At 30.4% G+C, this 12,998-nt stretch overlaps 1 protein-coding gene across 9 annotated transcripts in view; it reads right to left on the reverse strand.

Moving 5' to 3' along the window:
* Nucleotides 1-7,015: 7,015 nt before the first annotated feature.
* Nucleotides 7,016-12,998, reverse strand: part of LOC123272410 (GTPase-activating Rap/Ran-GAP domain-like protein 3) — a 31,906-nt gene continuing 25,923 nt past the window's right edge. For 8 of the 9 annotated variants that reach the window (XM_044739162.1, XM_044739161.1, XM_044739160.1 and 5 more), the window contains 10 exons: nt 12,581-12,645; nt 12,423-12,489; nt 12,213-12,315; nt 11,986-12,084; nt 11,593-11,805; nt 11,124-11,398; nt 10,379-10,664; nt 9,162-9,535; nt 8,033-8,705; nt 7,016-7,747 (listed from right to left, as the gene is read on the reverse strand). In XM_044739162.1, coding sequence (XP_044595097.1) covers nt 7,500-7,747; nt 8,033-8,705; nt 9,162-9,535; nt 10,379-10,664; nt 11,124-11,398; nt 11,593-11,805; nt 11,986-12,084; nt 12,213-12,315; nt 12,423-12,489; nt 12,581-12,645 — 2,403 coding nt within the window. In that variant the 3' untranslated portion in view covers nt 7,016-7,499. The remainder of the gene's footprint in view (nt 7,748-8,032; nt 8,706-9,161; nt 9,536-10,378; nt 10,665-11,123; nt 11,399-11,592; nt 11,806-11,985; nt 12,085-12,212; nt 12,316-12,422; nt 12,490-12,580; nt 12,646-12,998) is intronic. The other variant, XM_044739159.1, reaches the window with a different exon arrangement.

The following is a 12,998-nucleotide window of genomic DNA, read 5'->3' on the forward strand; positions in this document are numbered from 1 at the left end:
GTCGCAAGAATGAAGACACTTCAAGAAAGTATCAAGCAATAAGATAGTTCTAGCTTTTGTGGCGTGGAATCCACCTCAATTACAGTCAGCATCACGAGAATAGATACGGGTCGAGGTAATAATGGGAGATTTATCGACTTTTTAGTAGTTACTTTGAAATTGAAATAAAAAAAAAAAAATAGGGGAAAAAAAAATTTGACAATCATGTGGGTTGAATTGCACACCAAGATACTGTTGTCTCTTATAGAACGTAAATACGATTGGCATATAATTATGATTATTATTTTCTAAGAGTTTTTTAACAAAACTATGCTGGAAATAACAGACATTAGATCATTTTTTTTTGTTTTTATAAACAGTAGTCATTATAAATAAAATATTTTTGAAAACTTTTATATAATAATCTCGGTTTATCTATTTAAAAGTATAAGATATTTAAAACTTTGTTTGAAAATAGAATTTATTAAATTTTTAAATAAATAAATTATTATTGAAATAATATTGTAAAAATTTAAATTTTCATTCAAAAAATTTGAAATTAAAAAAAATTATTTTTAGTGAAAAAAAAAATAATCAAATGTTATTTTTCAATATTTTCATAAAAATTAATTTATAAAAAATTAAATATCAAAATTTTTTTATAAATATGTTTTCAACTATAAATTAATAAAAACACTAAACAGTTGTCTGATGTCTGTTACTTTTATTACAATAAGCCATGTTCAAGTATCAATATCAAACTTTCAAATTCAAATTAACTCACTTTTCCCGCCTTCTGCTCCAATAGCTGTTGGGCTCTTCACTCCTACGAGCTTCCTGTGTAAATGACAGAAATCTGGTATCCAAACTTCCTTAAATAGATAAACAAGACAATTATTTAATAAATTCATTAAAATTAAAAATTAATCATTCTATAAATACCTATTATATCTTTGTTTGTTGATAAATAACACTCAACACCCCGTACAATGTCAATCAAGCGTTCTAATTTAACAAAATACTCACTCAATATTAATTAACAACTCGTAAATATTATTACAAAATGACTATGAATTTCTATATAATCAATCAAATTAAATGTTTAGTGAATAAACTTATTATTTATTCTGTATTTATGTAATTTAATACTCGTAAACACTAAAAGACGCGGTTTGAGACATCCAATGGCCGGTTGGAAATTTTTTGGGTTCTGCGCACGTCACTTGCGCATGGTCTGATCACACGGCAGGGACGGCCTCTTTTACCCAGATTCCGATTACACAGATGGCGCTATTACCCAGATCCCTTTGACACATATCCCGATTACGCAGATTGTGATTAAACAGATTTTCTATTACACAGATTACTTATTACTCAGATAACCGATTACACAGAAAATCTTTAACGCAGATCCCGATGACGCAGATAATTTAAATTTTTAAATGATAAATGCCATAATAAAGCCAAGCACTAAAAGTGCCTGAAATTTTTAAATTGCCGCCATCAAAACATGCCGGATGAGCATGTAATCTAGCTATTGGTTGAATTTAAGGTTCAAGGTGTGCACGGAGCGCTTTATTGAAGTATCTACAGTGTATATGTGTAAAATCCCGCGTTGGTTGAATTTTTTATTAGATACTTGATATAATGAATCAACAAAATTACAGGTTAAAGATTAGAGCTATATAGGTAAGTAAACATATTTATTATTTATATTAAAAGTTCGGGTTTGAAGTTTAAATATAATTAGTTCAATTACCTCCAAGCGGGGATGAATCGAACCATTTGACGCGTTTGCATAAATTAATCATTTAAGAATCAATGTTGTTTATTGACTAATTTATGGATCGATAATTAGAGAAGACATAATAAATTACCATTCCAAGAAAAAAAAAAATTAGACAAACGGTTAATCCTGAAGGCCATCCCTGCAACTTCCCGCCACTTACATACCTAGGCGCTTAAAATTGCACTAATAATTGCTCTTCGAGCTCAAAAAAACAACTTATGTCTTATTTTGAGCTCTCCAAGCTCAAAGAGATAGTCTTTCTATACTTTTGACATAGAATTTAATTTCACATAACTTCACACTAATAGATTTGTTTATAGTTGAAAAGATTTGTTAATATTTAACAAATCATTTATTAGAAGCCATTTGTTAGGCCTTAACAAATATTTCTTAGTATTTAAAAAGATTTATTAATACTTAATAAATGAATATCAGATTTATTGAATACAAACAAATCATTTTGAATACTAAGAAATATTTATTTAACATTAAAAAATGGTCTCTAATAAATGATTTGTTAACTATTAACAAATATTATTTAATACAAATAAATCCTTCTATCAGTGCAGTCAATTCGTTCAAGAGATATCATAAACGAAAGAAAACCGAAAAGTGTTTTCTGCACATAACTTCACATAATTTCACATAATTTCACATAATTTCACATAATTTCAGTCGATTCGTTCAAGAGAAATCATGAACGAAAGAAAACCGAAAAGTGTTTCCTGCACATAATTTCACATAATTTCACATAATTTCAGCCAGTTCGTTTAAGAGATATCATGAACGAAAGAAAACCGAAAAGTGTATTCTGCACATAACTTGACATAATTTCACATAATTTCACATAATTTCACATAATTTCAATCAATTCGTTCAAGTGTTTTTTCCACATAACTTCACATAACTTTACATAATTTTGCATAAGTTCACATAACATTTCTTTTCGGATCGTTTTTGATGAGATAGTATAATTTTTAGACTTTTGAGCTCGAAGAAGCATAGAAAAGCTATCTCTCCAAGCTCGGAGAGCTCAAAATAATACATAAATCGATCCAAAAAAAATTAGGAAAACGGTTGACCCTGAAGGCCATCCCTGCAACTTCCCGCTAATTTCATACTTAGGCGCTTAAAATTGCACCAATGACGTTTTTGAGCTCTTCATTTTATTTATATATTTCAATATATCTTTTAATATATAATATATATTAATATATATATATAACTTTACTTTTTTTTAATAAATATTTGTATTATTTTTAATAGTTTTTAAATTTATTAATTACTATTGATTTTATATATTTCTTAATATATAAAGATTATAATCTATAAAATTTTTAATTCAAAGTAGGGGAGAAGGGGGTCAATTGAACCCAAAAATTTTCATCAATTTTTTATTATTCGAATTAAAACTAAATAATATTTTTAACTTCCCACTACGAAAATCGAAGATTTTCAAAAATCGGGAAGTTATTGTTTTCACCCCGTTTTGCAAAAATCGAGTTTTCATCAGATCTCGACGTTTGAAGGTCACAGGAAGCTTCCCTGACTCTTCCCGCGAGGTTGTCACGGTGTCTGTATGTATGTGTGTGTGTGTGTGTGTGTGTGAAAGTATGTGAACCGCTTATAACTTTTGAACGACTTGACCGATTTCATCGCGGTTGGTGCCATTCGAAAGGGCTTGACCAAACTTAGATTTTGGAAACTATTTGGACCGATTGAGATCAATAGATTTTGAGAAATCTTCAAAAAACTGAAAAAAAAATTTTTTTCAAATGTGGTTTTTTTGGAATAACTTTTAAACGGCTTGATGGTTCAATTCCAAAAATTAATCAGCCCTTAACCTCAAAAAACCACGTCGATCGCCACCAGTCCGGTCAAAATCGGTTGATTCATTCGAGAGATATCGTGAACGAAAGAAAACCGAAAAAAGTGTTTTTTCGGAATAACTCCAAAATTCCTAGCGCGATCAATTCAAAATTTAAGATTCTTTGTGAGGCTTGAAAAATTGCGTCGAATGCTTCTAACCGCGTAAAAATCGGTTTATTCATTCAAAAGTTATTGTGGTTTAAAAATTCAAAAAATAGTGTCTTATCAAATCTCTATCAGACTTTTTGATTTCGAAGAGCTTTAAAGGATAGGAAAGCAATCTCTTTGAGCTCGGAGAGCTCAAAATAACCGTAAATTGTATTTTTGAGCTCGAAAAGCTCAAAAACGTCATTGGTGCAATTTTAAGCGCCTAAGTATGAAATTAGCGGGAAGTTGCAGGGATGGCCTTCAGGGTCAACCGTTTTCCTAATTTTTTTTGGATCGATTTGTGTATTATTTTGAGCTCTCCGAGCTTGGAGAGATAGCTTTTCTATGCTTCTTCGAGCTCAAAAGTCTAAAAATTATACTATCTCATCAAAAACGATCCGAAAAGAAATGTTATGTGAACTTATGGAAAATTAGGTAAAGTTATGTGAAGTTATGTGGAAAAACGACTTGAACGAATTGATTGAAATTATGAAATTATGTGAAATTATGTGAAATTATGTCAAGTTATGTGCAGAATACACTTTTTCGGTTTTCTTTCGTTCATGATATCTCTTAAACGAACTGGCTGAAATTATGTGAAATTATGTGAAATTATGTGCAGGAAACACTTTTCGGTTTTCTTTCGTTCATGATTTCTCTTGAACGAATCGACTGAAATTATGTGAAATTATGTGAAATTATGTGAAATTATGTGAAGTTATGTGCAGAAAACACTTTTCGGTTTTCTTTCGTTTATGATATCTCTTGAACGAATTGACTGCACTGATAGAAGGATTTATTTGTATTAAATAATATTTGTTAATAGTTAACAAATCATTTATTAGAGACCATTTTTTAATGTTAAATAAATATTTCTTAGTATTCAAAATGACTTGTTTGTATTCAATAAATCTGATATTCATTTATTAAGTATTAATAAATCTTTTTAAATACTAAGAAATATTTGTTAAGGCCTAACAAATGGCTTCTAATAAATGATTTGTTAAATATTAACAAATCTTTTCAACTATAAGCAAATCTATTAGTGTGAAGTTATGTGAAATTAAATTCTATGTCAAAAGTATAGAAAGACTATCTCTTTGAGCTTGGAGAGCTCAAAATAAGACATAAGTTGTTTTTTTGAGCTCGAAGAGCAATTATTAGTGCAATTTTAAGCGCCTAGGTATGTAAGTGGCGGGAAGTTGCAGGGATGGCCTTCAGGATCAACCGTTTGTCTAATTTTTTTTTTTCTTGGAATGGCAATTTATTATGTCTTCTCTAATTATCGATCCATGAATTAGTCAATAAACAACATTGATTCTTAAATGATTAATTTATGCAAACGCGTCAAATGGTTCGATTCATCCCCGCTTGGAGGTAATTGAACTAATTATATTTAAACTTCAAACCCGAACTTTTAATATAAATAATAAATATGTTTACTTACCTATATAGCTCTAATCTTTAACCTGTAATTTTGTTGATTCATTATATCAAGTATCTAATAAAAAATTCAACCAACGCGGGATTTTACACATATACACTGTAGATACTTCAATAAAGCGCTCCGTGCACACCTTGAACCTTAAATTCAACCAATAGCTAGATTACATGCTCATCCGGCATGTTTTGATGGCGGCAATTTAAAAATTTCAGGCACTTTTAGTGCTTGGCTTTATTATGGCATTTATCATTTAAAAATTTAAATTATCTGCGTCATCGGGATCTGCGTTAAAGATTTTCTATGTAATCGGTTATCTGAGTAATAAGTAATCTGTGTAATAGAAAATCTGTTTAATCACAATCTGCGTAATCGGGATATGTGTCAAAGGGATCTGGGTAATAGCGCCATCTGTGTAATCGGAATCTGGGTAAAAGAGGCCGTCCCACACGGCACTGCGACATCAGCGACGCTGTCGCGCTCCGGCTTCATTCTCCCGCCAACCAAGTGACACAGCTTTTCGGACTCGCGATTAAATTAGATAAATAATTATTTTTAAGTCAGTATTTAATCAAAATAATTATACATACTTACTCCATGATATTTAGGAAACAATTTGAGATAATTATTTAATCGACATCCCGAAAATAATTAGCTTAAAAATAATTAAATAAATTTTCGGCAGTTTCAGGATTGACAAGTCCCTAGTATGTCCGGTTTTTATGTTTGCGTTATTATTAATTACTTTAATTATTTATTATCGTTCTATTTATAATATCAAAAAATAATTTATGATTAAGTATTTATACTTGCAAGGTTTTTTTTTGTCAATTAACTAAAATTAAAATAAAAAAATTTCGGGTTCGATGGTGCTGCCATCTTGATTTCAACTTGAGTTTTTTCTAACGGTCATAAATGGCGGCAATTCGTGCTTGCTCTCGTAGTTTTTATTTTATTGTATTATTCTGATCAATGCGCAGTAATTAATAATTATTTTCATCAAAATAACTTTATATATTTTTTTTAAGTAATCCTAGATAGTAATTTTTATATACTTTTAATTTTTTTTTTCGTTAAAATTAATTATGGACTGACAATTTTGGGATTTTTTCAATAATTACTCCGACCATTCAATATTTTACGTTCAAAAAATAATCTTTTGAACTGCTAAATAATTATTTACTAATTTATTCATACTAAGTAATAGTAATTCATTTGATAAAGTATTTATTTTAACTACCGGTGTTCAACGCGCTATATTTCAAAATGATTTGAAAGCTTCTCGGTCGTGCTGTTGTTTTTTCACGTCAAGTATAATAAAGTGTCGATAGTCATAAGTTTTTTTTTTCAATAAAAGTGTTTAATTAATTACGTTAAAAGTCTATTTGTAAATTCCACGGATAAAAATTTATTCAAGTGCAAGTTTTAGTTTTTATAATAAAAAAATTAATTTAATTGTGACATAATTTATATCAGAATTGATACTCAATTTACTTTCTCAGGGTTTCAAGTAAGTATTTTTTTTTTATTTTATTTTTTACTATTTTTCTTCAACTGATTAATTCAATTTTTTTGTATGTTAGAAAATAATCCAAGAATCTGCATTAAGTATCCTGAGTCCAGATGACCTGGTGATCTTCATTGGTGAGTCAGATAATTTTATTATTATTTATTAATAATTTAATAATTATTTATTATTTATTAATAAAATTACGAATAAAATAATGCGAAAAAAATAGGTACAAATAATTACACAGTTTTAGAACATGATTAGTTATTTATTCAATAAGTTATTTGTCGCAAACATATTTCATTTTCATTTATTTATTATTTTTACAACGAGGACGAGAAATCGTGTGACAATTTTGTTAAATACACGATATTTCTCGGTCAAGAATCTAGACGTTTTCTATAAATTATGTTATCAGCATAATAATGACAATTACCATCATTATTATTTATATATTTATTCATATATTATAATATTTAATGTCGTAACTTCACACCAGGAAGACGAGAACAGCGCACCGCACCGTCTTACAATATTCATTCATCCTCATTACCTATGCAATCAATTCAATCTATTAATTAATTATATTCACCAAAATCCTCGTGTACTTGACAGCGAGAATGTTTCCATGAACCAAAATTCCATTACATAATTCCTTTGACAAATTAATTAAATACTCAAAAGTATTATCAGTAACAATAATACACAATTGTTGCTTCTTACAATTATTTTATGTATAATTCTTATGATTAATATTATTAGACTTATTTACTGGGCGTACTAGCAGATGATACCGCCAAGTTTGGGGTAGGACTGCTACTACATGACCGACTTAGCAGTCTGTGCGGTTCGACGGTTAGAAAATTTAAGTCATTTGTTGGCTGTGCGTTCAGTATTTCCGGTTCAATTGGACTTGGACAGCGTCTATTACTACAATTTGATGCTGTTGTTCTAGACAGGGTGTGTAGAGGTATTTGATAGATTCTTAGTGGCTTTGAGTCACCGTGTGAATCTGGAAAAAATTATTTTGTTGTTGTAATTAGTCAATTTTTATTTTATTTTTTAGTTTATGTAGTTTTTTCAGGGAAAAATTAATATTAGACCAATGATTAAATTACTGCCATAGATAATATTTTAATACTCGATTAATTTTACTGAAATATTTAATTTTTTTTAACAAAATTCATAAAAAATAAGCCAATAATTTTTTTTCTTCAAATTAAAATTAAAATCAAAAAAATCATTGGATAAAATCATTTTTGGCCGTTTAAAATGAGATCATTTTTAAAAAACTTACTAGATATACTATTTTGTGCAGAGGGTGGACTGTGACTTCTGTCATCTTTATCAGTCTTGGTATCAACACGTATCCTCTCGCATTTAGATGCCATAAACTCCGGTGCAGTTGTAGCAAAATAAGTGTCATGCTTAGATGTTATAAGTGTTAGATTTGGCATACTTATGGTATGAACAAGATTACCATTGATGATTAAACGAATTTCCATAGTATCTGTTGTAAATGCAATAACATACGGAAAGGCACACGCGACAGTAATTGGTACAGAGTTCCAATTAAAATCAAACTCCGTTGACGCAGCAGTGTCTTCGGATAATTTTTGAAAATGACAGGTATTATTGTAACACAATAACAACTCCGGCTCCTCGTCTTCGCACAAATCCAGTGCTGCGACGATGTGCGGTTTCATTGATGCCTCCATGTGCAGGGATTTAGTAGCTCCGTCAACAGATATTAATTCAAAATGATGCCGCAGCCCACAACAGAGCAACCACTCGTTGTCTGATGCAGTACTTTCAATAATTGTTACCACTGAAGGTGGCTCCGAGGCATTATATTCCTTTATGAAACGAAAACCCTCAACCGTGTCGGTGTCTGTTGAAGAGCACCATGTTGTCCAGGCTGCGTTGTGCTTCCATTGGAGCAGGGTTAATTTTCTACCCACTGCTATACACTGAAAAATTTTTTTTCATTTTAAAATTTAATTAGTTTGAAAAAAACAATGACTAATATTTTATTTTTTATAATTATTATTATATTTAAACTATTCTAATCAACAAAATTTAACTTTGAAACATTTACAATTACGTGAAAATAAACTATGGTCAATATCGGATATCCTGCGTGTGCTTGTTTCAATACTCCAATTGTTTACTCAATATTAATTTACGAAGTTAATTAAACTAATTTTTAATGATAAATTTATTTGTTAAACTTTAAATAATATTTAGATAAAAAATAATTGAATTCAAATTTTAGTAATTGATTAATTTAGTCTCACTTTTTTTTTTAATTATTTTTATGATAAACTTTAAGAAAACCAAAAATATGCGAAATATGTGGACCGTAAAACTGTACAATTATAAAAAATTCTTGAATTGATTTGAATAATAAATAATAACATAATTACCATTCTCAAATGAGAGCCACCGGGTCTAGTAATACTGTAAAGTTGACAACCACGAGTCCTTTCTAATTTCCTCTCTTTAATATGTGACCGCGTTCGTATGATTGTCGGACGGTTCGAAGTACTAGGATTAGAGTTGGTAGTCATCGTGAAATTAGACGAAAAGCTACCGGCAATATCCTCATCCTCTTCAAATGAATTGTAATCGATAGAGGTTGTATTGCTTTCTCCATTAAGCTCGCTCAATCGATATACATATACGTTGCTTTCTTTACCTTTGTCGCCAGTACGGAACAACAATATGCCATGTTGTTCCACAACATTCAATTGTTTAATCTGGACAGATTTATCGAAAAGTAGTCTATCGGGCAGCCCATCTGAAAAATGACCAGAAAAAATAATTAAAAACGAATGAAATGAAAACATCCACCGTTAAACGATCAAACATTTTTATTTTTAGCTTCACTTTGTGACACACTAATTTTAAAATTCTTCCTCAAGCTCTGGCTCTCAATCAACTTTTTTTTTCTTTTTTTTTTATATTTATAATAATAATTCTTAACTATTTTTATTTATAAGCGCTCTTACTCACTACTACTAAGGATTCATCGACATTATAAATAATTATCTTACTACTTATTTACGCGGATTATGAATAAGTGATTGAAGCTTTTAATTAATCAACCATTTTAATTCATTGCTTCAATAATTGATAATCTCTTTAGTTATTTATTTATTCATTTATTAATATCGCGATTAAATATAAATTATTTTTATCGTAGAAACATGATAAATTTTAATTTTTAGTCATCCGTTTCTTCTTTTAAATATATTTATTTGATATACGCGATGAATTATCATGAAATTTAATAGAGAGATAAAATTTATTTTTCAAACCCGATTGAAGCTTTAATTCCTACAAAAGAAAGTTTATATTAAATTCACATTATAAAGGGATTTATTTAAATCTGTAGAAATCAATTGAAGGCTTTGGATTTATGAATGATATATTTTTAAAAAATTATTCCTGTTGATTTAATCCGTTTAGAAAACAGTAAAAAAATTTGAAATAAAAAAAAAAATACTAATTTCACGCGAATTGAATTAACACCAGTATTCTATTCTTAGATTAAAAATCGACAGCTTTAATTTTTCATCTACCAAATATTAAATAAAAAGCAAATGCGATAATTCTAGTTAAAAATAAATAAAACACAAACCTTCTACGAGGAATGTCCCATTTTCAGAGGCTAAAATTAATTTGTTATCTGACCAAATGTCACCGCAAACCAACTCATGATGAAAGTCGGGATATATACAACGGGGCTCCCAGGGTCTTGGTTTAAGTGGTCCGACAGTTGCTAGAGATGTTGGTGCAAGTCCTCGAACGATTGCATCGAGTTTTAGATCCTGTCCAATTCTAACCATTTCCACAGATCGTGTCTCCTCCCTTCTGCGTCCTGCTGTTTCAACCACATCCGATAGTGCGCGTCGATTCAACATACTCTAAAAGCATCAGTAGGTGGTACCCTTTCATTGCACAGAAACTACTTTACTTAATCAATAACAATAAAAATAATTTAAAAAAAATTAGTAATAATAATAATAAAAATAATAGCAATAGCATCAATACGAATGATAAAATATACCGAGTAAATTTATTGAAGTACAGAGAATAGAATAAAATAGTGTAAAACCAGACGTTTTATATTTAATCATTAGATAAGACTTATCAAACATCTGGACACTTTGTATGCATATATAAAAAATGTATATTTATAGTTTTTTTTAAATATTTATGATTATGATAAATATACTCGGTGTTTTTGAAAAATTAGGTCAGGTTATTTATCGCCTTTAAATACTTTGTTTAATTATCAGAGTAAGAATAAAGTTTATAATTAATTTTCTAAGGTTAAAGTTAATATACCGGGGGGTTAAAATACAATGTTTTATCTTACGTACGGAACTTACGTTCCCTTTACTGTCTTGAGTGTGCTCCTGGTACAAATCCCTAAGTAATGAGTCCAGTGTACGCTCGCGTTTCCGTGAAAATGTCGGTGTATCAAATGTAGCTTTTTCCCCGTTAATCAGCTTTACGAGAAGAAATTCCCGAAAGGCGTACTGGTCCTCGAAAAGTGGAGGACACGGCAAACTTGGCCCAAACAGCGGCACGTTCTCGTCACAGTAGATGGCTATTTGCCAACCTCGCTCCACACTTGCCACTACTGCAAATACATCTGGAAAAGAAGAGATAAATAATCAAATAAATAGGACTTTTTTTTTTTAGAAGAGTGCTATCAAATATATTATTCTATCACGTCTAAATCCGTAGTCTGAAATACTAATTTGAACATATTATTATTATTTTATTATTGAAAGTAACGTCGGATTTATTTTTTAAATTTTTAATAAAAATTCAGAGTGTACTCACGTGTAAATTGACTTTTTATGCAATTGGGATTAAAAGTCTCCAATAGAGTGGGATCGTCGGTGTAAATAATGTTTACAATGTCATTTCCAATGTGTCTTTTGCGCTCTAATTGCTGAGGATTGTCTTTAGAGTGAGGCAATATTGTGCTAACGTGGAACATAACTTCATGACCTGCGTAGACCGTGTAAATACTCTCTTTTCCCGTCATATCACCTGGCAAATTAAATAAAATTAAGCTATTATTATTATTTTTATTTAAAAAAATTTCTTTCGTCGTTTTGCCTCTGACATAGAGTATCAAGTACTCTTAATCTCAGCTTTTAAAGTCTAAGTATTTGACGATGAATAAAATACATCAGAGAAAATTCATCTCAGTTTAAATTTAACGCCCACCTTTGACATCCAGACCACCTCTGTACTTGTCCCAACCCTTGAGGCGAATTCGTTCGCCGAGAATCCCTAAGAACCTCTCGAACTCAGGACTTGCCTTCTCTGTTGAGGATAGAGATAATAAAAAACATAAAAATCGATCGATTAGTCCCTTTTTTATCCCAAGTTTTTACTACTTTGTAAAGAAATTCTCATTTTTTTTATATTACTCTTGAGGTCTGTACTCTTACCATTAGAAAGCATCTCGTCGTCGGTCGTCTGGCCCTCCCGGGCGTATATAACACCAAATTTAAAATTCACTGAGCCCTCTTGCTCTTCCAGTGACAAAAGATCCTGTTGAATCAGTGAATTTTAATATATTATAGATACTTTATGCCGGGTAGAGAATGTCATACATAAAATGTTCTCCAAGGGCTATATATACACAGATATATACTTACTTTTTGAATCTCTGGGGCGAAGATCTCACGTGGCGCTTTATCAAATTTTTCTATTCCAAAAAAATTGCTGCAAAGACAAAAAATAATCATGTCAATATTTTTTTTTTTAGGTAAAAAATTCTATATTTTGTTTAAAAAAATTGATTTTTTCTTTTTACCTTAAAATTTGCTTAGCAGTCATCGATTTGTTGGACGAACATGGCAATGCAATTTTTTGCGTTCCCTGTTGGGAAATTAAATGAAGCCAATGGTTTAATAATTACTTGTTTTAATTAATTAAAATTAGTAGTGGCATGATGGCCGAGCGGACTAAGTCATTATCCTCATAGTTCGTTCGTGCATCATGTCGTGAGACGAGGGTTCGAGCCCCGACGGTTGTTCGAATAGTTTCAACACCAACCGTCGGGGGTCGCTCCGGTAGCCGAACTGTACTGGCATGGGTTTTCTCTGTGGTTTCCCCATCGCCACTATTCCAACAACCGATATAAAGGGGTGAGGAATAGGGTAAATGCAGTACAGAAAGCACAAGTCGGTCCACAGCCACATTGGAATGAAATTATATGTGCGAAAAATTAT

The sequence above is a fragment of the Cotesia glomerata genome, linkage group LG10 (assembly GCF_020080835.1).
Source record: "Cotesia glomerata isolate CgM1 linkage group LG10, MPM_Cglom_v2.3, whole genome shotgun sequence".
Classification (NCBI taxonomy): Eukaryota; Metazoa; Arthropoda; class Insecta; order Hymenoptera; family Braconidae; genus Cotesia; species Cotesia glomerata.